Source organism: Balaenoptera physalus, assembly GCF_965194825.1.
Source record: "Balaenoptera physalus genome assembly, chromosome: 5".
Lineage (NCBI taxonomy): Eukaryota > Metazoa > Chordata > Mammalia > Artiodactyla > Balaenopteridae > Balaenoptera > Balaenoptera physalus.
Window position 1 is genome coordinate 120,570,940 of NC_138884.1, and position 25,747 is coordinate 120,596,686.

General features: G+C 43.9%; 2 protein-coding genes across 7 annotated transcripts in view; both read right to left on the reverse strand.

Annotated features, from left to right (window-relative positions):
• On the reverse strand, nt 1-18,825 carry CASP6 (caspase 6). Of its 6 annotated transcripts, none has more exons than XM_082462984.1 (8): nt 18,713-18,825; nt 17,960-18,138; nt 9,129-9,168; nt 7,163-7,309; nt 6,649-6,725; nt 4,580-4,755; nt 1,291-1,450; nt 1-634 (listed from the first exon to the last, which is right to left on the reverse strand). In XM_082462984.1, exons 2-8 carry the CDS (start codon nt 18,003-18,005, stop codon nt 396-398), a joined length of 885 nt encoding a protein of 294 aa, XP_082319110.1. In that variant the 5' UTR covers nt 18,006-18,138; nt 18,713-18,825; the 3' UTR covers nt 1-395. The 6 variants fall into 6 exon arrangements, with proteins under 6 accessions (XP_082319110.1, XP_082319109.1, XP_082319112.1 ...); XM_082462983.1 differs by lacking the exon at nt 18,713-18,825 and adding an exon at nt 18,481-18,586; XM_082462986.1 differs by lacking the exon at nt 17,960-18,138 and having other exon boundaries at nt 18,713-18,789.
• The window catches only part of PLA2G12A (phospholipase A2 group XIIA), a 37,081-nt gene continuing 19,556 nt past the window's right edge, over nt 8,223-25,747 (reverse strand). The window contains exons 4-6 of the mRNA XM_082463051.1: nt 18,713-24,803; nt 9,129-9,168; nt 8,223-8,526 (exon numbers count right to left, since the gene is read on the reverse strand). Of these exons, the coding sequence (XP_082319177.1) occupies nt 24,685-24,803 (119 nt within the window). The 3' untranslated portion in view covers nt 8,223-8,526; nt 9,129-9,168; nt 18,713-24,684. The remainder of the gene's footprint in view (nt 8,527-9,128; nt 9,169-18,712; nt 24,804-25,747) is intronic.

Sequence of the window (25,747 nt, forward strand, 5' to 3'; positions counted from 1 at the left end):
TGTGAATTAGAAAAATTTAATGAAGAGTGAATTTCAGATATTAAAGGAAAACAATGAATTATTAGGATCAAAAAATTTTAAAAACATTATAAAGTTTTATAAAAAGTCACAAAATACAAGTTAAATCAGTCAGATATTTTGAGTAACCTTGCAATTTACTACGAGAGTCAAGTATTACAAATGCTTGTGGATTTTTATTTATAGGAATTCCCTGAGGATTTCATTTCTACATATGTCAAACCCCTTCACCATGTCCAATATGAGCTATTTTTTTGTAAAGTTCTCTCATTAAAGCTTAAGACATTTAAAATTGCTGCACCATTTAAATTGCCTCAACCTAGAGATACTTCTTTATATAAAAATACAGATACATAAAACAAAATAGCACCTATCAATCATTTAGATTTTGGAAAGAAATGCAGCTTTTTAGTTAGCATTGAGGCAAAGCAGGGAACCTGCTTCTTTCCAATTGCACTTGGGTCTCTGCAGATGCCCACTCGGCGCTGAGAAACTTTCCTGTTCACCAGTGTGAGGAGTTCTGTGAACTCTAAGGAGGAACCGAATTTTCCCAGCATCTCGCACAAATCTTGAATGTACCATGAGCCATTCACAGTTTCCCGATGAGAGTAATAACCTAAAAAAGATAGATAGGAGGAACCACTGAAGTTTTCTGGTCACTTACTGTGACAGAAGAACACCTTTAAAAAGCCTGAGTTCTTAAAAATCCTTGGAGAAGACTAAGATGTGCCATGATACAGTTTTAAAAGTTTTCTGTTGACTATTCTCATGTGGGAAAAAAGATTAATTCCATACAGTTCTATAAAAATAGGGTTAATGCTATGTAATTTTCTCCATTTCCTAAAAATTCCCAAGATAGTAGTAACCAGGCAATGATTTCTGAGACAAGCGATTAGAAAAAAGAAAAACATAAAATTATTTACTGCAAGAGCAGAGAACAACTGTCATCAGAATATTTTTCAACGTCTTCCATGAGTGTTACCACAAAAGCAGTGTCACCATCAGTAATTGACATATTCTGCTGCTAATATTCAATATAATTAGCCTTGTAGCTTTAACATAGTTCTCAGGAAGGATTTTTCTATAAGGTATTTTATGCTTTTAGATATCACTCTGATCACATGGCACAAAGAAGTCCATTAAGCCTCTGAGCTTCACGACCAAATCACATGCCCCATTAGAAAGACCTCAACTAAATCAAGCCAAGGTGAAACTTACAGGAGTACTTAGCCAAGAAAGCCAATTACACATTTGTATTAAACACCCACACACCTTCTGCCACAGAGTAACACATGAGGAAGTCTGCTCCAGCAGGAAGTGTATAAACTGAGGCTGCATCCACCTGGGTTAGGTTGACATCCAGCTTGTCTGTCTGATGATCCACTACATCCGAAGGGATGACTGGCACATCGTGCTGGTTTCCCCGACACGCCTACGAGACAAGGAGGAAAATCCCCTCCTTTACTTACCTATTCTTCCCAATGCTTCATGTTCACAGTGAATCTGTGATCCAGTACGCCTCCACTGCAACACCAACAGAAGCCACTTTATAGGCGCTTCAGAAACAATGCATTCAGGTTTAGAGCAGGCCAAAGCTGACAGGTTTTTTTCCTACTTACGTTTTCTTACAGTTAATGCTGATTGACTGGTACACTGTAAAAGGGAAAGCATCTGCGGTTTTACAGTTTCTTATGGATTATCCACACCAGAGCACCAGGAGTCACCCTTTCTTTTAAAAGCTATAGTATTTGCCTAAGTGTTTCTATATAATCAGGTAATATATTCCCAGACTGGGTTTTCCTTGCCAAGCTGCTGCCATAAATTAAGGGTCAAAATGACACCACATGACCTGAGAGGACATCTATTAATGTGCCTCCTGCCTTTTGCTCCTACTTTAAAGTGAGGGCTCAAATTCTTACTAATTCTGACTCACACAAGGGCTAAAATTAATTTCTACTCAAATAACTATTATGGGCTGCATTTTGTCCCCCCCCCAATTTATACACTAAGGACTTCAATATATAATATATAACCCCCAGTGTTTCAAATGTGACTGTATTTGCTGATATGGCCTTTAAAGAGATAATTAAGGTAAAATGAGGTCCTACTGGTGGGCCCTAACCCACTATGACTGGCATCCTTATAAAGAGAGACCAGGACACAGACATGCACGGAGGAAAGAGCATGTGAACAGAAGCCACCTCCCAGACAAGGAGAGAGGCCTCAGAAGAAATCAACCCTGCTGCCACCTTGATCTCAGACTCCTAACCTCCAGAACCGCAAGAAAATAAATTTTTCTTGCCTAAGCTACCCAGTTTGTGTACAGGCAGACCTCAGAGATACTGCAGATTCGGTTCCAGACCACAGCAACACAGCGAGTATCACGATAAAGTGAGTCACATGAATTTTTTTGGTTTCCCAGTGCATATAAAAGTTATGTTTACACTATACTGTAGTCTATTAAGTGTGCAATAGCATTATGTCTAAAAAAAGTACAGACCTTAATTAAAAAATAATTTATAGCTAAAAAATGCTAACCATCACCTGAATCTTCAGCTAGTCATAATCGTTTTGCAATAGTAATGTCAAAATCACAGATCATCATAACAAATGTAATAATGAAAAAGTTTGAAATATGAAAATTACCAAAATGTGACACAGAAACGAAGTGAGCAAATGCTGTTGGAAAAATGGCATCAACACAGGGTTGCCACAAACCTTCAATTTGTTAAAAAAAAAAAAAAAAAAGCACTATCTGCAAAGTGCAATAAAGTGAGGTATGCCTGTACTTTGTTCTGGCAGCCCCAGTAAACTTAATACAGTGCTCTAACAAGATTCTGCTGTGGTATTATAAATGCATTCATCAATTCTGAAATGGCTGAAGAATTAGAAGCTTTAAAAGAAACAGTTCTGATGGATTTCAGAGTTATCATATAAATAGAAGATCCCTAATATCCTATTTTTTACAGGGAGATTTTGATCTTATATAGTATTACCAGGCTTATTTTCAGACCTTATTTTCAACTGTCTTCCTAAATGGAATGTAGAACACATGGAACTCAATGCCATCACTTGCCAAATCAACTGCAGTAAGAATAAGAGCCAGCCTTTACTGGGGGCCTGCCATGTGCCAGGCACTGTTCGAAGTGTTTTTCATTTGTTAGGCCAGATCGTTTTATCTTCTCAACCACCCCATGAGCCAGTGCTATTTTACCCCTATGTCACAGATGAAGAATCTGAGGCATAGAGAAATGAAATAACTTGGCAAAACATTTTCCTTCTTTGTGGCCCATGAGTTATTTCCAATTCTCCTGTCTGACAGTGCTGGCTACTCCCTTTTTCACGAGCAGTCACCTGTCTTTTTTTTTTTTTTTTAATATTTATTTATTTTTTGGCTGCGTTGGGTCTTCGTTGCTGTGCGCAGGCGGGCTTTTCTCTCTAGTTGTGGCGAGCAGGAGCTACTCTTTGTTGAGGTGCGCGGGCTTCTCACTGCGGTGGCTTCTTTTGCCGCGGAGCACGGGCTCTAGGCGCGCGGGCTTTAGTAGTTGTGGTGTGTGGTCTCAGTAGTTGTGGCTCGCGGGCTCTAGAGCACAGGCTCAGTAGTTGTGGTACACGGGCTTAGTTGCTCCGCGACTTGCAGGATCTTAGTTCCCCCACCAGGGATTGAACTCAGGGCTCTGGCAGTGAGAGCACTGAGTCCTAACCTCTGGACCGCCACGGAATTCCCTCTACACTCGTTTTCCAGGCTATACTTGACATGGGGAAACTCATCTACTCCCATGCCTTCCAGTACCACCCATCCCCTCATTACTCCCAAACTTATTTCTCTAATCCAGGCTGCCTGTCTCAAGTTCTAGACCTGTATCTCCAACGACATGTCCCACAGACACCCCAATGCAGCTGTCCAAACATGAAACCAGGGAGTCATCCTTGACTTTTTTTTTTTTTTTATAGCCCCCCCTACTCCCTTCCTCAAGGTACGGCAGGGTGTGAAACGTGGCTGTGTCCTCCATGCCGTTCATGGAAATAGAGGATTGCAGCCCTGGAACGTGAGGAATTCTCTTTTTTGTTCAGAATCCTTATTGAGGTACCAAATGATGCTATTCAAGCCCCCAAATATTTTTATCCCTAATACCAGTTTGGCAGTGGGTAACCGCATCTTGGCCTAAGGGAAAATGTGAAAGGACGAGGCAAGCTTGGACTAGAAGTCTCTATGCCCACATTCTTCCCACCAGCTAGCACGCTCTCCAGCCCCCAAACCAAACCTGGTCTGAACAGGTGGCCCTGCACTGCACTTGCCCACCAGCAGATGCTCGTCCAGCGGCTCTGCCTTGACACTGGGCTGGGCCAGGGAGCAGCACATTCGTTGTTTTGAGTCATTTCCAATGTCAGTCCAAGTGATAAAGATACTAACAGCTCAAACTGCGACTCTGGCTAGGATTCAAAAAGGGCCTTTCCGATTACTGGAGAAAGTTACTTCCGAAATCAGCTTTAGTCCTTTCTAGTCACATGTACAGAACCATGGCCTTGATAATTAAGACTATAACATAATCAGTCTTACCTGAATGATAAATATCTTGGGTTTTCCAACCAGGCTCTGACACTTGTCTCCTTTGAACAAGCCAGTCAGTGTCTGAATTTCAATCTTCGCATCATATGCATAGATGTGGTTGCCTTCACCATGACTCAGGAAAACACACAAAAAGCAATCGGCGTCTGCATGGCTAGCGGTTGATGCTAAAAAGGCCCCCAAAAGTTATTTAGAAATGAAAATAAGGTGCTTATTATCTACATCTAAAAATTTAATTTACTAATATTAGAATAAAGTTACATACATACAATTGAGGGAGGGGGGAAATTTATTATTATAATATAAAATGTCTGTAATGAAACATAACTTATTTTAGTATTTAATCAAGCAATAATTTATACCATACTATATCTGATTTTTAAAAAATCCAAATTATTGCAGTTCAAAGTAATAGAGTTGAACAGATTTTGTTAGCTCTTCTAAAACACAGAATAATGACATGGAAAACCTAAAGGGATTATTGTGGGGAACACCCTTAAAAGATCCAAGTCATTTTGGCAATGTAAGTTTCCTTGAATCAGCAGAGACCTTCTGGAAAGACCCAAAAACTACTACATAACACCTCCCTATGTGTCGCTGCACCTCCAAGGAGTGCAGCACCTTCACTCTATGTCCGCAGCGCTCAGAGCTTCCGAAAGAGTATTAAGACGGGAGAGTGATGTCCTCCAAAGCTGAGGAGCAAGCAAAGTAGAAAACCTGGTAAGCAGCCAGTTGAAATTATTTACAGGTTAAAGAAGAACTCTGGTACGAGGTTCCTCAAAAAATTAAAAATAGAACTACTGTATCCCGCACTTCCACTTCTGGGTATTTATCCGAAGACAACAAAAACGCTCATTTGAAAAGATATATATGAACCCTCATATTCGTTGCAGCAATTATTACAACAGCCAAGATATGGAAGCAACCTAAATGTCCAACAATGGATGAATGGATAAAGAAGACGTGTGTATATACAGTGGCTTACCATTCAGCCATTAAGAAAAGAAATCTCGCCATTTGCAACAACATGACTGAATCCTGAGAGCCTTATGCTAGGTGAGAGAAGGCAGAAAAAGACATGATCTCACTATATGTGGAATCCAAAACACCAGCCAGCAAGCAGGCGACCAACCTCAAAGATGCAGAGAACAGACTGGTGGCTGCTGGGGCAGAGGCAGGGATGGGGGGGGGGTGTGGCAAAATGGGGGAGGGGGCAGAAGGTACTAACTTCCAGTTACACAAATACGTAAGTCTCAGGGATGTAATGGACAGCATGATGACTGTAGTTAACAATACGGCATCGCATACTGGAAAGCTGCCGAGAGAGGAGATCTTCAAAAGTCCTCATCACAAGAAAAGACAGTCTTTGTAAGTACGTATGGTGACAGACGGTCACTAGATTTCCTGTGGTGATCGTTTCCCACTGTATGCAAATATCAAATCATTATGCTGTATACCTGAAACTAATGTTATATGTCAGTTATACCTCAATTTAAAAAAAAAAGAGCTCGGAAGAAAGTTTAATTATGTAAATGTTATAATAGTCCATTGACAAATTACTTAAAAATCCATGACATGTAGTGATTATTATAAATGTAAGTTGTTCATTTACCTACTACTGCATAGTGATGTAGAAATTAAGAGAGAATGTATATAAATCAACAGTATTTTGAAGCCAGTAAAAAACTTGGGTATGGAAGGAGTCAATTAAAAAATGACTACCCAGCATCTGTAGTATTTGCATTTTCGGCTTTTAATTGCCAAATGAAAAGATCATTTCATTCATTTCTAGAGTAATAGACTGTAACTAGTGGTATATAGACTGTAACTTTGGAGGCATAATACTTTGCAAAGGTCTCTAAATCTGGTAGGTAACACAATCAGAGAGGCACAACCAAAACCTATAACCCATGCTAAATTAATTGACAAGCCTTTTTCACAATACAGTTAATTATTTGGATAATAATTAACACATAGGATAATTGTCTTTACACATAGGATAATTGAAAACTACTCAATCCCATCAGAGGAATATGAATAAGAAAACTATTGATACCTACCCTCGTGAATTTTGAGCAGTAGTTCTTCTGCTTTAAGATCATCAAAGCATTTCACTTCAAATCCTAGATCTGAAAACCTGGAGATAAATTAAATTGGATGTTAGCTTATGAGCTATTCAAAGCTGTCACATACCCCTAATTATTTGAGGAATCTATACACATTTTTATGACATATAAATTGACTTTTCTTTAGGGAGAAAGAAAAATCAAATATGACAATGATGCTTTTCCTTGATAACCCACGGTAGGAAGGGATTTATTCATAACTGATATAAGTTAGAATACTGCCATCTACTATGCAGATAGATTTATAACAATGCAAAGAATGTAAACATTTAATAGAACAGGATTAGGGGGGAAATTCAGGCAAGTTCTTAAGGGAGGCTGTGCCCAAATGAGGTTCATCCTCAAATACTCTTGCTCTGTCTGTTATTTCATCAGTGTGGACAAGTTTTGATAAGTAGTTATCACTTAAATACCTCACCATCTTGACATGTAGATCAAACCATACTACCTGCGCTTAAGACTGTCTCTGTCGGCGCTGGTGCCCTGCCTGTCTGGTAGGGTTAAGTGCCAGAAGAACCTCTCATGATTGAAGATTAAAGCAATTCCTCTCCTCTTGTGGTCCATTTTGTACGTTTCTGCCGGATCAAACACTTCTCTGTTTATGAAAAGTTTTAAAAACAATCACTTAAGTCATATTAAATAATGAGCTCCTCCAAGCCCAAGGTCAACATATAGAGCAGATAGAGGTCTGCTGCGTCCTCCTCCTCTGCCAGGTGGACCGACCACTGGTGTGCCCCAGGGAAGCCTCCCAGCCACACTGGCAAGGGAAGTCCTGAAATATTGGGTGGGCCAGAAAGTTCCTTCGGAATTTAAGTAAAAGACAGACACATTTTCCATCTTCACCAAGAACTTTATTGAACAACATATTCACCGTTTTGTTGCACTACCCTTCTGCCATTTTTCAGGCAACTTCAATTCCATCTTCTCAAAACTTTTTCTCTTTTTGAGCAAAGAACTGTTCCAGTTGCCTTTTACAGTCTTCCAGGGGATTGAAATTTTTTCCATTAAGAGAATTTTGTAAAGACTGAAATAAATGGAGATCTGAAGATGCAACGTCTGGTGAATACAGCAGATGAATCAGAACTTCCCAGCCAAGCTGTAACAGTATTTGCCTGGTCATCAGAGGAACATGCAGTCTTGCATTATCCTGATGGAAGATTATGCATTTTCTGTTGACTAATTCTGGACGCTTTCATCGAGTGCTGCTTTCAGTTGGTCTAATTGGGAGCAGTAGTTGTTGGAATGAATCGTTTGGTTTTCCGGAAGGAGCTCATAATACAGAACTCCCTTCCAATCCCACCATGTACACAACATCACCTTCTTTGGATGAAGACTGGCCTTTGGTGTGGTTGATGGTGGCTCATTTCGCTTGCCCCACGATCTCTTCTGTTCCACATTATTGCACAGTATCCACTTTTCATCGCCCGTCACAATTTGTTTTAAAAATGGAACGTTTTCATTACATAAAGAATCGCATGCGGAAATACGGTCAAGAAGGTTTTTTTCACTTAACTTATGTGGAACCCAAACATCAAAGTGACTGACATAACCAAGCTGGTGCAGATGATTTTCAGTGCTTGATTTGGGTATTTTGAGTATGTCAGCTATCTCCTGAGTGGTATAACGTTGACTGTCCTCAATTAATGTCTCGATTTGATCGCTATCGACTTCAACTGGTCTACCCGCCCGTGGAGCATCGTCCGGCGAGCAATCTCCAGCACGAAACTTCGCAAACCACTTCTGACACGTTCAGTCAGTCACAGCACCTTCTCCACAAATCTTTTTTTGTGTTTCGGTTGCATTTTTACCTTTCTTGAAATAATAAAGCATAATATGTTGGAAATGTTGCTTTTTTCCTTCCATCTTCAATATTAAAATGGCTACACAAAAATTCAATTTTGATAACTTTTTTTTTTCAAATGCATGCTGATATGACCGCTGTCACAATACAGTCTAACAAAATTGTTTTGAATGAAGTTAAAGACAACTAAGTGCTACTAGAGCCATCGAACGGAAAAAAGCGAACAAGCTTTTTGGCCCACCCAATATTTCTGTACCAACAGGTAACGGCAGCCGTCCTAAGCACCCCTACGCCCACCCCAATCCCTCTGCATGGGTGTCTCCCCCGAGGTCTCCAGGAGCCAGCGACCAAGGACAACGGCCTGGCCCACGCCTAGCCCCAGGGCCCATGCCGTCCCAGTTCAGTATTTTGAACCTCAGTCTAGGTCCCTTCACAGCCAGGGGCGGCACATCTACACTAACCTGCACATCTACAAACCAACCCTCCAGATGCTAAAACCTGACATTCTCAGTTCTGCTCTCTAGCTCCCAGGTCCCTTTCTTGCTTTGATTTCTGTAGGCTGATCATGATCACCAAAGGAAAAGAGCTTTACTGGTAAAGAGCACAGTTTTACCTCATAGGGAAGGCATCTGTTTCTGTCATGTTTTGTTCACCTATTAAAAAAAAGTTGGGTTTTGTTAATATACTTTTTGACTAATGGTCATAAAACACATCAGGAACTCCCAGCTGCCTTGACTCCTATACTCTTAAGCCCCTTCTGTCTTGGTTAGTTTAAAGGTCAAAGTATGTGAGAAGGAGTAAGGGAGAAGGAAGGGAAAGTGCTATTAATAATAAACAAATTAGAGTGGCATGGACTTACATATACTACCAAATGTAAAACAGATAGCTAGTGGGAAGCAGCCACATAGCACAGGGAGATCAGCTCAGTGCTCTGTGACCACCTAGACGGGTGGGATAGGGAGGGTGGGAGGGAGGGAGACGCAAGGGGGAAGAGATAGGGGGATATATGTATATGTATAGCCGATTCACTTTGTTATACAGCAGAAACTAACACACCATTGTAAAGCAATTATACTCCAATAAAGATGTTAAAAAAAACCAAATAACTATAAATTAACAGCTCAATTTTTTCTCACCCTCAACTCTTACATGCAAAATAAAACAGATTAGAAATGGAGAAAATTAAAAAAATAAAAATGGAGAAAATATTACTCAAACACATTCATTGCAAAATATGTCTAAAGTAACAAATGTAGTTCTGTGATTATGCAGCTCAAATGAAATATGAAATTGCTTGATTTTGCAGAAAATGTTTTTGCAAATATTCTCTGAAACAGAGACAGGATTAAGTCAAGCAAGAGAACTGAACAGAGCGTGGTTAATACTGGATTACCCTGCCACCTGGAAGAGGTAGACATTTGGTGGAGGAAGGGAAGGGGCAAAGGCTCAGACTTTGATCTTCTGAATGACACATGTGCACTTACGACCCTATAATCAGGACCCTCTGCTCCTGACCCACGAACAGACTTCCCCACCCCCGAGACAGCCTCTCACTGAATCCCTCTCTACTCCCGGGAACAGGCTGTGCAACAGAGCTCTCTGCAATGACAGAATTCCCTACACCAGAGCTGTCCCATAGGGCAGCCACTGGCCACATGTGGTCTTGAGCACTTGAGATGTGGCTAGTGTAACTGAGGAACTCAGTTAATTAAATTAATTTAAACGTGTGGCCAGTGGCTTCTGTACTGGACAGCACAGTCAGTCTAGCATCTTCTACAAGAAGGGCCCATACGCTCATAAATCTGTTTTTACCTGATAAACTTGAGCTTAAGAGGGGAGGGGAGAGAAGGTAATACAATATCAACAGTATAGCAAGATGCACCTCTCAGCTGAGGTCTTTGAAGGAAGCGCAACAGACCCCAAGGGTAGACTCCTACCCATCATCTCCTAGTCAAGAGGGTGGGGTCCCCCTCTCTCCTTGGAGTCTCTCCTTGGAGTCTCTCCCTGACGCCTGATTGTTCTAACCTCACGTCTCCTCACTGACAAAAATCCACCCAGGGAGGGAGGATGAGGTGAGATGGGGAATTCAACTCCAGGGCCCTTTACTAGTCACTCTCAGGCTGTCCCTCCTGTAATGCACCCAGCATTCTAGCCAAGACCCCACGGCGGCCTTCCCCTGTGCCATACGCCCCAGTTTTTCTTGCATCATTTCCTGGCCTGGGTGATAAAATGCAGATTCCTGGATCCTAACCCTGACTTACAGAATCAGAATCCTGGGAAAGGGCTTCCCTGGTGGCGCAGTGGTTAAGAATCCACCTGCCAATGCAGGGGACAAGGGTTCGATCCCTGGTCCGGGAAGATCCCACATGCCGTGGAGCAACTAAGCCCATGCGCCACAACTATTGAGCCTGCGCTCTAGAGCCTGCGAGCCACAACTACTGAAGCCCAGGCGCCTAGAGCCCGTGCTCCACAACAAGAGAAGCCACCGTGATGAGAAGCCCGCGCACCGCAACGAAGAGTAGCCCCCCGCTCGCCACAACTAGAGAAAGCCCGCACGCAGGAACGAAGACCCAATGCAGCCAAAAATAAAATAAATAAAATAAATAAATTTATTAAAAAAGAAAAACAGAATCCTGGGAAAGGTGACGATCTGCATTTTTACAAGGTGATTTTTACTCACACCAAAGATTAGGAGTCAAAAGCAGCCTCTAATGCATCCTCCCCACTCTCCCAAAGTTTCCGTGCTACTCCACATCCTGCTCTAAGGTGGATACTTCATATTCCACACCCTGCTTTACTGGGAATACTTCCTACCAAGCACTCCTCTATCCAGGGGGACTTCCCTACTGGGCAGCTGCTCTACTGGGGGATTTCCTACTCCACGCGATGTTCTACAAGGGATCCCACCGACTCCACCCACGGCTCCACTAAGGTTACGTGGTAGCTCATTCACTGTTCCACCACCACACTTCCTCCCCCACGCACTGATGCTGGGGATACTTCCTGCTGTACACACTGTCCTCCCAGGGACAGTACTTACTCCACACACTTTTCTACTAGAACACTTTCTGCTCTGCACCCTCGACACTGGGGATGCTTCCTACCACGCACAGCGCTCTCCAGGGAGCCACAAACTCCTCTACCCAGAATACTTCCTCTACCACACACTAGTCTACCATGAAACCTCCAGCCCTACTCTACTACCAGGGCACTTCCTCCTCCACACACTGCTCTACTGGGGACACGTCCTACCCCACACACTGCTGTACAGCTGATGCTTCCTAATAAGACACCCCCCTACTTGGGATGCTGACCCAGTGAGCACACGGCCCTCTGGGGGATACTTCCGATTCCACACAGTTATGCCCAGGGTACCTCCTCCTACACACCCCGTTCCACCGGGGTTACTTCCTACGCCACACAGTGTTCTACCCGGGATACAGAAACTGCTCTACTCGGAATACTTCCTACTCCACACAATGTTCTACCCGGGATACAGAAACTGCTCTACTCGGAATACTTCCTACTCCACACAATGATAAACCGGGATACTTCTTAGTCCACACACTGTTCTGCTACGGATACTTCGAATCCACATACTGCCCTACCCAGGACACATCCTATTCCACAGCACGCTCTATCCTAGACACTTCCTACTTCACACACTGATCTACCAAGGGTACCTGGTAGCACCCACACCCTGCCCTCCCCGGGACACGTCCTGCTCCACACACTGCTTTACCAGGTCACTCCCTGGGACACGTCCTACTCCTCTTACTCTACCAATTACTCCACCCAGAACTCTCCCTACTCCACACACTGCTCTATGGAGGCTACTTCCTTCTCCGCACACTTTCCACCGGCCATACTTCTGGCTCCACTCGCTGCTCAGCCGAGGACACATCCTGCCTTTCCTACTCCACACACTGCACTACAGGAGAGATTTCCTACTCCACGCTGCTCTACCTGGGATCTTCCTACTCCACAGTGTTCTACGTGCAGAACGCTACTGCACACACTGCTCTGTGTGACACACTTCTTCCTACGACAGTGCTCCGCCAGAGGAGAGTTCCTTAACAGAGACCTCTTCACCCGATACCTCCTCCTCAACAGCGCTGTACCCAGGGCCACCTCCCTACTGCACTCAGTGCTCAGCCAGCACACTTGCTACCCCACGCGCTGCTCCACTGCACACACATCCTCCTCTTCCCACTCCACAAGCAGCCATACCCGGGATACTTCCTACTGCACACGCTGTTCCTCTGCGGGGGATACTTCCTACCCCACACGCTGTTCCTCTACGGGGGATACTTCCTACTCCACACGCTGTTCCTCTACGGGGGATACTTCCTACTCCACGCGGCTCTATGGGGATACTTCCTACCCCACGCGCTGTTCCTCTACGGGGGATACTTCCTACCCCACACGCTGTTCCTCTACGGGGGATACTTCCTACCCCACACGCTGTTCCTCTACGGGGGATACTTCCTACTCCACACGCTGTTCCTCTACGGGCGATGCTTCCTACTCCACGCGGCTCTATGGGGATGCTTCCTACTCCACACGCTGTTCCTCTGTGGGGGATGCTTCCTACTCCACACGCTGTTCCTCTACGGGGGATACTTCCTACTGCACATGCTGTTCCTCTACAGGGGATACTTCCTACTCCACACGCTGTTCCTCTATGGGGGATACTTCCTACTCCACACGCTGTTCCTCTACGGGGGATACTTCCTACTCCACACGCTGTTCCTCTACGGGGGATGCTTCCTACTCCACACGCTGTTCCTCTACAGGGGATGCTTCCTACTCCACACGCTGTTCCTCTACAGGGGATGCTTCCTACTCCACACGCTGTTCCTCTACAGGGGATGCTTCCTACTCCACACGCTGTTCCTCTACAGGGGATACTTCCTACTCCACACGCTGTTCCTCTATGGGGGATACTTCCTACTCCACACGCTGTTCCTCTACAGGGGATGCTTCCTACTCCACACGCTGTTCCTCTACAGGGGATACTTCCTACTCCACACGCTGTTCCTCTACGGGGGATACTTCCTACTCCACACGCTGTTCCTCTACGGGGGATACTTCCTACTCCACACGCTGTTCCTCTACAGGGGATGCTTCCTACTCCACACGCTGTTCCTCTACAGGGGGTACTTCCTACTCCACACGCTGTTCCTCTATGGGGATACTTCCTACTCCACACGCTGTTCCTCTACGGGGGATACTTCCTACTCCACACGCTGTTCCTCTACGGGGGATACTTCCTACTCCACACGCTGTTCCTCTACAGGGGATGCTTCCTACTCCACACGCTGTTCCTCTACAGGGGATACTTCCTACTCCACACGCTGTTCCTCTACGGGGGATGCTTCCTACTCCACACGCTGTTCCTCTACAGGGGATACTTCCTACTCCACGCGGCTCTATGGGGATGCTTCCTACTCCACACGCTGTTCCTCTACGGGGGATACTTCCTACTGCACACGCTGTTCCTCTACAGGGGATGCTTCCTACTCCACACGCTGTTCCTCTACAGGGGATGCTTCCTACTCCACACGCTGTTCCTCTACAGGGGATACTTCCTACTCCACACGCTGTTCCTCTACGGGGGATACTTCCTACTCCACACGCTGTTCCTCTACAGGGGATGCTTCCTACTCCACACGCTGTTCCTCTACAGGGGATACTTCCTACTCCACACGCTGTTCCTCTACGGGGGATACTTCCTACTCCACACGCTGTTCCTCTACGGGGGATACTTCCTACTCCACACGCTGTTCCTCTACAGGGGATGCTTCCTACTCCACACGCTGTTCCTCTACAGGGGGTACTTCCTACTCCACACGCTGTTCCTCTACGGGGGATACTTCCTACTCCACACGCTGTTCCTCTACGGGGGATACTTCCTACTCCACACGCTGTTCCTCTACGGGGGATACTTCCTACTCCACACGCTGTTCCTCTACAGGGGATGCTTCCTACTCCACACGCTGTTCCTCTACAGGGGATACTTCCTACTCCACACGCTGTTCCTCTACGGGGGATGCTTCCTACTCCACACGCTGTTCCTCTACAGGGGATACTTCCTACTCCACGCGGCTCTATGGGGATGCTTCCTACTCCACACGCTGTTCCTCTATGGGGGATACTTCCTACTGCACACGCTGTTCCTCTACGGGGGATACTTCCTACTGCACACGCTGTTCCTCTACGGGGGATACTTCCTACTCCACACGCTGTTCCTCTACGGGGGATACTTCCTACTCCACACGCTGTTCCTCTACGGGGGATACTTCCTACTCCACACGCTGTTCCTCTACGGGGGATACTTCCTACTCCACGCGGCTCTATGGGGATGCTTCCTACTGCACACGCTGTTCCTCTACGGGGGATACTTCCTACTCCACACGCTGTTCCTCTACAGGGGATACTTCCTACTCCACGTGGCTCTATGGGGATGCTTCCTACTGCACACGCTGTTCCTCTACGGGGGATACTTCCTACTCCACGCGGCTCTATGGGGATGCTTCCTACTCCACACGCTGTTCCTCTACGGGGGATACTTCCTACTCCACGCAGCTCTGTGGGGGATGCTTCCTACTGCACACGCTGTTCCTCTACGGGGGATACTTCCTACTCCACACGCTGTTCCTCTACAGGGGATACTTCCTACTCCACATGCTGTTCCTCTACAGGGGATACTTCCTACTCCACACGCTGTTCCTCTACGGGGGATACTTCCTACTCCACGCGGCTCTATGGGGATGCTTCCTACTCCACACGCTGTTCCTCTACGGGGGATACTTCCTACTCCACGCGGCTCTGTGGGGATGCTTCCTACTGCACACGCTGTTCCTCTGCGGGGGATACTTCCTACTCCACACGCTGTTCCTCTACGGGGGATACTTCCTACTCCACGCGGCTCTATGGGGATGCTTCCTACTCCACACGCTGTTCCTCTACGGGGGATACTTCCTACTCCACGCGGCTCTGTGGGGATGCTTCCTACTGCACACGCTGTTCCTCTACGGGGGATACTTCCTACTCCACGCGGCTCTGTGGGGGATGCTTCCTACTAAGACGCCCCGCTCCTCAGGCATGCTGCCCTTCTGAACACACTGCTCTTCTAGCGCGTAAACTCCTCCACCCAGAGTACTTCCTACAACACACTGATGCATCAGGATACTTTCTAGTCCACACGCTGCTACCCCTGGACACGTCCCACTTCTGACAAGGCTCTATTGGGGCTACTTCCGACTCACACACTGTTCTAACTGGGATTCCTCCTACCCCACAATTGCTCTTCCCTGAAGAGCTCCACACCCTGTCTACTGGGGTTACTTCCTGCTCTACCAGAGCAGCGCAGGGTTTTCTCTCCTTCCATTTTCAAAAGCTTTTGTTCCGGGATCCTTTGAATAACCTCACGTCCTGATCATTAAACCAATTATACAATAAAGAAATAGAACCACTCAAACTAAATACATTAAATCCATATCTGAAAGCCAATCACCTCCTTCACCCGCCAAGAACCTGCACAGGCTGGAGAGCACCTGAGTCTCTTCTGTGATGCCCAGAGTAGTAGCAGACCCAGCAGTTCACCTCTCCCAGCTTTTGCACCTTGTTGTCTAGTGAGCCTAAGGCAGCTTGAAGTGTCCCTGGCGGAAGCTGTGCCAACTGGCCGGTCACCAAACTAACTGAAGTCCTTGAGGGTGAAAGCACTGGACAGGTACACTCGACTGGGTCTTTCAAGTTCCTTTTTCAGAGTCTGAGGAAGGAGCTTCACAATTCTCCTGGGCTGGATGTAATTTATGCTGTGCATTTGGGTCATCTCACATACTGCCCTCAGCTTACAGACTTAGGAAAGATGGCCAGTTTTAAGTAGCTCAAGATTAATTTGCTTAAAATGACATTCAGTTTCAAAGGTAACAGATAGGACAATCTCAGTGAGGCATTTTTTAAAGTTTTTTTTGTTGTCACTGTTAACATGATAGATGTAGAAAGACACTGGGCTGTGAAAACTTTAGTTCTGATCCTCACAGGCTCTAACCTTCACTCTGCTATAAACAGGCACCCTGTATCCTGCAATACCAATTACCGACCAAGTCCAGCTGCCACTCTGTTCTAGCGGCTTGTTGAATCAGAACAGAAAGCTATGAAGACAGACATTAGAACCGAGGTTCCAATACTTTTCCTGGAGTTGATCAATTTTACCCTGCTTCCAGAGAACATACAATGCGACTCTGTCACAGTCACTTTAAACTGTATGTACCCAGCAGACCAGCTTTCAGGAAGGGTGCGCTTTAACAATTATCATCGTACTGCATGAATACAAACTGGCTTTGTTGACATGGAGAAAATAAATCTTAATGAGGGAGATACCCTATATAACAGATTTACAATTCCTGTTCATCTGCAATCTATTCATCAAAAGTGGGTCCGACACTAAACCTGACTCTTGACCTCTTCTCCCTTCTCCTTGTCTCTGATTTAAGCAATTTTCCTCTCCACCATAATGCAACCATGACCTCTTTGCTCCTTAAACAAGTTTAATTTTTACAAAACCAATCATTCCTTTTTCCTCCACACCTTAATCTGTCAATGCCTCCAGCTACCATTTGTTGATGGCGTGGCACTTTAGATAACTTTATCTCACTCTGCTCCACAGGCCCTGTGAGACAGAGAAAGTGCAAGAGATTTGTCCAAGGTCAGTGCCCTGGAGTTGGTACTGAAGACCCGGTTCTGCCTGTAGATTCCAAAGTCCCTACACGCCCATGTTAAAACCGTTCCCACCAGAGAGAGACCAAAAACCTTTCTAAACTAAGTTTTCATTTCTCCCAATTTCTTCAGCATCTACTGTTGTCATCTTCATTCACTGCAGTATCTATGAAAATCTACCCATATTCCCTATCAACAATTGGTTTATTAATCCTACTTTGAGTGACTCATGTCAGGCCTGGAACACACTGGAAAAGGGGTGGGGTGGAGATTGAAAAGGGAGCAAGTAGGAAAAGGAAGGAAGCCATAAAAAGAACGGTGGGCGACATGCGGTGACTAGCGGTCCCTCAAGCATCCTGGACCCCTGCCCCAGCTTCCCACCCCTCACCACTGGTTCCAAAAGGGAAATGGCCACTGGACCTCGCACTGTCCATCAGGGTAATGCCACTTCCTCCTGAACAACCATGGTGACTTTTACAACTTGCCTCTGGGGCAAAAGGCTTGTTTTGTGCAGCGAAGAATAAAAAGCTCTGAAATAAAGGCGCTCTGAATCGACTGACTGCCAGCGCTTCAAACCACCCCCCACTTTTTTTCTTTTTACTATGGCCAGAATTTCTAAACCTTATCAGTAAAATAATTAATAAGTGACAGGGAAGAACGTTCTAAAGCATGCGTTTAGCAGTTGATCATTTTGTAGAGAATAGTTACTGTGGCTTTAACCTAAATTCACGAACAACTGCAGGTTTCCTGGAGGCAGGAGAGCCATGGGGGCTGTGCAGCCGCCGACGCCTGGCTTTCGTCTCCAGGTTCAGAGCGGGCAAGCCCGGGGGTCTCTCCGCCCGGGCACTGCCTCGGGCCGGTCACGCTCCATTGTTACTGCAGGCAACCACTTCTTTTGACTGAGAAGTGAGAAAACAAAACAAGATCCAACCTCCAAAAGTTAACTTTCTTATGACCAGGCGCAGTTAAAGTTTAAATAGCCCCGACGGCTAGAAAGAGATCAGCGCCCGGAGGACAAAAGCGGCCAAGGCACGCCCCAGCGCTCGGCGCCGCCACCAGGGACCGCAAGGAGGCGGCGGCGAGGTTCCCGAGTTGTTTTTCTGAGCCCAGAAGCTAAGCTGCGCCCACTGGACCTGAGCGCTTCGCTCCAAGACCCTCAACTTCTTCTGGCCGCCGAACAAAGCCGGAGGAGCCCGCGTCCCCGCCCCCGCCTGCGCGCCCCCTCGGCACCCGCAGCCTACCTGCACCGCGAGGCCCGCGGAGCCCCGGCGCCGAGCTCATCGCGGCCGAGCGCGCAGCACCGATGCCCAGGCGGCCTCCGCTTCCTGCCGCGGGACTGCAGCCCCCGCCCCTTCCTCCCCCCGCCCCCGCCTGCCCCCCCGCGCCCGCGCTCCCTGCCCGCCGCCTGCTGGAGGGTGGGACGGGGTCGGTGGTGGCAGTGTCCCCCGCAGAGTTAAGGCCCCTTTCCCTCACGCGGAGTTCGCCGAGGCAAGAGCGCCCGGGCAGGGCAGGGGACGCGGTCTCGTCCGCCTGGCGCCTTGGAGAGCCGAACCCTGCCGTGGGGAGACGTCAGATTCTACCCCGAGCACGAGCGGCGGTCCCGGGGTGGGAGGCTCCAGGCACCTGCAGATCACCTGCGGCGAGCTCCACGCTCAAGCCCCGCCCCAAGCGTTTGCTCCTCCTCACGCCCTCAAAGGTGCAGGCTGTTGTGTGTTCCTGTTTCCCTAGTAGTCCTTTCTCCAGTACGAGTTACTTCATAGGATTTGTAAGAATTTACAATATTTTAAAACGCTCTTTGTTTGTATAGCGGATTCGGGCCAAAGTAAACTAGATGCCACTCCAGGATTCTCAAGTGTGGCTTTTATAAGTAGAGGTAATTCGGGGAAGGAATCATGCAGAAATTAGGAGACCGGACTCTGGGGTCTGTAGACTATGGCTTTTAACGACCCAGAGCATGTCTGCTGCATTTAATTGAGCTCCTCTTCGGGTGGTTGGCTAGTGTGTAAATGTACTTCAACGAACAACTCTGAAATCGTTAGAAAGGGTGGCTTCCTCTTTCCATCTTCTCTGGGTCTTGCCATTTAACAAGTAACCGACATCAGACTGGGGGAAAAAATGTGTTAAGGCACCATTTCTAATACATTAAAATAAGTATAAGGGATCCGTCTTCTATAAGCATCACCCCTTTATTGGGGAGGGAAAAATAAAATCTAACTTGGTAACTTTTCCTACATGTACTTGTGGTTCCGAAGTCTTGCTTGGTCACTGAATAGAATATGAAATCAAAGGATTTCACTCACCCCACGCCACTTACTGTTCAGTTCCTTGTAGGCATAAAATATTTACGGAGTCACTAGCTTTGTTCCTTATTCTGCGGTGAAGACATGGAGTATCGGTATCTCCCTTGTATGGTGGTTGTAACAACTGAGTTAAATCACTGTATTCAGAACAGTGCCTGGCTTGTGAAGAGCTCAATACATTTTTATTGCCACCATCTTAAGCTTATTGAAAGCAAAATTGGCCTTCTTTCGGTTTCCCCATTACAAAGCAGTTGCTTAGTATGTAGGAGGTGCTCAATAAATATTTATCCATCGAATGAGATTCAGGGTTTCAGCATTTGCACTCTGGACTTTACCCAGTTTGAATGAGTTATCTGACCACCAGAGCCTCCTGTCCTCCTGCCTGGTTTTCAGGGTCTCCTTTGCTTGAGCCCTGAAAACACTCCTTATACAGAAGCGGAACTCCAATTGGCTGACCTTCCATTTATCTGAAAGGAGCAGATGAAAGGAATTTTTTTTCCCCTTAAGTGTCTTGTTATCTCAGAATATTGTATTGCTTTTATAGCATGTGGTTATATAAAGATACTGTCTACCTTAAGAGACATAAATACAAAGCATTAGGATACTTATTTTACAATTATAAATGCTAAATTCTAGCTTTTTAAAGCAATAGCTATCCCCCCAGTAAAAAGGGTAAGTGCCTGGGATTGGGAAATGGGCTGTCTAGGTTCTAATCCTGGCTCCATGATTTTATTGGCTGTGAGACCATGGACAAGTACTTAAGGCAGTTTAACCTCTCCCAGCTTCAAATTCTTCTCCGTAAAATGGGGATCAAATTTACTCAATAGCTGAGATAGTAACTGCCAAAATTCCAGAATAGTACCCAGCCCACAGTAAGTTTTCAGTACATGTTATTTTTAGCTACTGAAGATTACCTACACCAGTTCTCAAACCGTAGTCTCTGAATCAGCAGGATCAACATCATCTGGGAACATACTAGAAATGCAAACTCTTGGGACCTACACAATCAGACCTACTGGATGAGAAACTGGGGGTGGGGTCCAGCAGCTCATTTTAACAAGCCCTCCAGTGATTCTGCTGCATGCTCACGTTTGAGACATAGACTAATTAGAATCCTACAAGGAATCTCTTCCTTCTCAAGAAGAACCCAAAGCAATTCCATATTATTAAAATAATTAAGATATACTAAAGACCAAAAGTTAATGGGCAGGATGGCTTGATTCTTGCCATTATAGTGACTTTTAGTGACTTTTTTTAGTGACTTTTAGAAGTCACTTTTATGGAATTTTCTGAAACTGAAGCTCTTAGCCAACTGTTACCTATCCAAAGAATGAAATATATGGAATAAAGTTAAATTCAGAGATAATTCTAAAACTTAAATTTTGGCCTTTTTTCTTTTTTCAGTGTTTACCCCACTAAACCTTGTTTTTTTCCTATATAAATCATAGGAATACCAAATTTCTATAATTCTGATTACTACACTTAAGAAAACTTGAGAGCCAACAAAGACATATTTGTAAAGTAGTCAGCAAGGAGACTCTGAAGGATGTTTTGGAAACCTAAGAAGCCCGAGACAAAAAAAAGCATAACATCACGTGACCTGTATGCAAATATGACACTGCTGATCTGGTTTTATTTTTATTGATAACTATTAATTTAGTTATTTTTCATATACTGGTTGTACACAATTCTGTGAGGAAAAACAGCAAACTAAAGGGGCTATTTCAATCATTAGAGCCAGGTGTTATACAAGACTTGAATATACTGCAGGGAGTATCTGTGAATTTTGACCAATGCAATGTAATCTATATGGAAGGATCCTTACCTAATAGGTTTCATTCTACTCCCCAAAGTTACTAAAGTCAGTCTACTAAAAAGAATTGTTTTTACAGAAGGACTCCATTGTCTTCATTTTGTTAGATGTTATTCCTGTTTTGTACCAGGATAAAATAATGACCATTCTGACCTCCTGCCAACCTTGTACATCTATAAATAGTGACAGAAATATCACTTTTTCATTTTAGGGAGAAGTAGTTATAAGCTAACAAAACAACTTTTTAATTAGTACTACTAGTCTAGACTAGTCTAGGGGGTCACTGAAGGAAATCCTGCTCGAGAAGATGTGTTTGCCCTCATGTTTCAATTCTGTCTTCCTTACAACTTCTTTGTGCCTCGGTTTCTCCACCTATGAAATGAATACAGCCATGTCTGTCCCTGGAAGAGGTGTGCCAAAAGACTTTAAAAAGACAGGCATTATTTGAAGGCAATATAGTTTTATTGTTTTAAAATATCAATGTATGTCTTGCAAACAGCTGCTAAAAGCTAGTTTTTTTGGGGTGATTTTGTTTTTTAATTTATTCTGTGGATAAGGAAAATACCATCCTTAAAGCTTAAATATATGCCCTGTCGTACAGAATTCAAGTGAAGACAGTACAAACTTATCTTCAGCTTAATATATATACACATAAATAATTACAGATATGTACATGTACATGGGTTAATATACACATATTTCCTAGCTCTGTTTGCTGGGAGGGTCTAGAAGCAGTGATACCCCAGTAGAACCAAGCTATCCAGTGTCCAGATCTTGGTTTCTAAGTTCCACTGTAAACCATTCTTCAATAAAAGGAACCTTTGAAAAGAGGCTGATTCTAGGGCTGGGGCTGGGAATATATAAGATGAGCCTGAAGCAACTTTCCTACTTTCTTACCAGAAAGGATGGAGATGCTCAAAAGTCAAAAGGATGGTTCAGGTCAAAGACACACAGAGTCAAACTGACGTAACTCCCAACGGCCAAGCTGGAACAATTTGTAAATATTACCCACAGTACAAAAGAAATAGGCATGAATCCATACTGACACAAATAACTGAATAATAAATGGATATGGGGAGGGGCGGATGGTGACAAGAATTTCAAGTACTACAATAGATACACCCCCCTCCCAGGAGGCAGAATACAATCTTGCCCCCCCCTCGCCTCCCACAGACTGGACTTGGTGACTGGTTTCCAAAGAACAAAAGCATGGAAAGGGAAAAACAGTAGCTTTACAGTGGAGGAAACTAACAGACACTACCTTAATCAAATGTCTAGAGTTTACACAACATCAAGTCGATAGCAGTCAACTACCTATATGATTTGATGAGAAAAACCACTCACCTCTTGGTTTTCTTCCTAAAAATCCATAACCCTAGTCCAAACATGAGGAAAACGTAAGACTAACCCAAATTGAGGGACATTCTACAAGACACCTGACCAGTACGCCTCAAAACTGTCAAGGTTATGAAAAACAAGGAAAGACGAGGAACCATCACAGACTAGAGGCTAAGTAGACATGGTGTATCCTAAAGTCGATCACGGAAAAGAAAAACGACATTAGCGGAAAACCTAGTGTAATCCTAATAAAGTCTAGAGTTTTGTTAATAGTAATTACCAATGTTGGTTTCTTAACAAATGTTTCGTGTTTATGTAAAATGTTAACATTGGGGTAAGGGGTATACAAGAAGCCTCAATACTGTCTCTGCAACTCTTCTGTAAATCTAAAATTATTCCTAGATAAGTTTTTAAAATTTGAACATAAAAACTGCTTCTACTGATTTTTGTACATAATTTATGACCATGAATTAAATATTTTACAAAGACATTGACTTTGTCCTCTTGAGAAAGCCAATACTGCCAAGAAAATCCATGAATTTATTACATGTTTAAAGTTACCTGGTCAAGTAATACAACTGGAGCCCAGTTTGCTTACTTAGCCCTGAGGGATACACTTGCCTTGTCTAATAGAGGACACATCTATTAGCAGAATAGCTGCCACCATCTCAGTCTGGGAAGCCATCAGGTTCTCAGCGATAACATATATTCAAAGTGAGGAATGTGGCCCTTTTTCCAGAACATATTTTTCATTCATCCCAATTCTGCCTGTATTGATTTAGAAAGAACCACTTCTGCTGGTGCTGTCTTTCTCTGACTTTCCAAGCAGTTCATCTTAATAACTTTGGCCAGAGGTTACCCAAAAGATATACATGGCTAGGGAAAGTCGACAGCCAGTGATAAGCAAAGAATGGTAGAGGAACACAGCTGAGTTTTCCAAGGGGTTGAAAAGCTTTCAATCCTCACAGACATTTTCAGAGGCAGTTGAAGTTCTGGGATTTGCTCTTAAACATCTGTTAATAAATTTCCATAAAAGATAGTTCTTTGGATCCTGCTTTTCCATCCCTTTTGACTCCACAGTTAAAGACTTAAAAAACCCAACAATATCAAGAACAATTTTTATGAAGGCCAATATTAGTAAAAGGTTTACAGTCTTTTAAAAATATCCCAGAATCTACCAAGAGTAAGTCCTAGGGAGTAAACACCAAAGCATATAACGCATATAATGCTCTGATGTGTATATTAAACAACTTTTCATTTGTCTCATTAAATCCATCTTTTCTCCAATTTAGGCAAAGTTTATATAGCAAAATATGAAATTTGTCATGAGTGGTTCATAAAATGGGCTATGCTTCTGAATTTTGTTCACATCACCTTCTAGGCACATATTAATACCTAAATATCCTAGTTTTGTTTCCTAAGAGGTCCCAGGAGATGGTTCCAATTTTACAAGAGAAACAGACATGTCCTTGTAACTAGTCCTGTCATTCATAGAAGTGTGGCTTATTCATATGCTCAGTGGGCTATGGAAAAACTGTTTGTGTTAATTAAAAGAGCAAAAATAAAGTCAGATCTTTCTGGGCATAAATGTATATTTTAAATTTTACAGTAAACAAACATACTTTTAAGTGAAGATTTCCCCATATTTCCAAATAAGATAATGTTGAACATACCTTACAATGAATTTTACATTTGACCTTATTTTTTGATAAACATAGTTGTGAAAATTGAGTTAGACTCTTTCTTTTAAAAAATTCTCCCTTAACATGCACCTCTTTCTGTGATTGTCAAGACAATATGGCACACTAAGGCAGCAACATCCAGGAAGATAACCTGCATTTGTTTCTTTAGTTTGAAGTTTTAATGTCAAAATAAGGTCTTAAAATAATCCTTTCACAAAAATAAGGCAGCTTTATGCTGTGAAAACATTAGCTCTTTGTCAAAGGTTATGTTCTTCTATCCTCATCTGCCGTCACCACCTGTCAGTATCTTCTTTAAAGATCAGTTTTTTCTTCGTAGCGACACCTACATGCGGCTCGTTGGCTGTCCAGGTACGGCTTACAGCCTAAATGTATAACGCTGTCAAACAAGAGCTCCACGGTGGTTTCACATGCTGCAAAGTAAGAAAGTGCCATTACTGTTAGGCAACTGCAAAGCATCACTCTCTCTTCACATATATTACATGTTTCAGCACAATGTCAGGCACAGCCTTAGTGGGCACTTACACCTATTTTAGGTGAAAGTCTTCCCAACCCTTGCAAACTAGTAGCATATATATACAAAGACTTTCTGTTTCAGCCTCTCTACCTGTATCTACTTTTTCTTTGCATGCAACTATTCAAACCAACTTTCTGTACTAGACAGTCTCTCTCAATAGCACTGATCAGTTCATCACTGTTGATTTTCCTTTTATATGAAAAATATCACTAATAGAGATGCCTGATAACACTCAAGTTTGCACTTTAAGGAAGGACTTCCAGGTGCAGAAAAAAATGAAGGTTAAAAATAGAGAAACATCAAAACATTTAATTATAGCCAATAGCTTTTAATGATCACACATGATTTAAGATGCTTAAAGTATGAAATGGACCCCAGGCTCTTCCTTTGACCAATATCCAAATTTGGCTTGGGAGGGGAGACACAGGAATCCAAGGTGTTTTTTCCTCTGGTGGGGTTTCTTAATTTTTTTGAAAGACTATAAAAAAGATAACAGATTTAACTTTTCTTATTCTAAGAAACCTGGAACACTCAGGTAAGATTATCTTAATATACTATACTTACAGAGACATGGCACAGAGTGGCTTTTAGTTATCCAAATACTTCTAGTTTCCAATATTCATGTTAAGAAAGAAACTTTTCATTACAAAATCTTGGCATTTTCAAAGTTTTCCAAAAGGCTATGCCATTAAGGAATACAACCAACCACAGAAGTGTAAAGGTTATGATTACTAAATAGGAGACTGCAAGGAAACTGGTTTCATCATTTAACATTAGCATATCCTTAGGTCAGAAAACAGGAAACACATCTATCTGTGCTTCAACTGGACAACTAGTTTA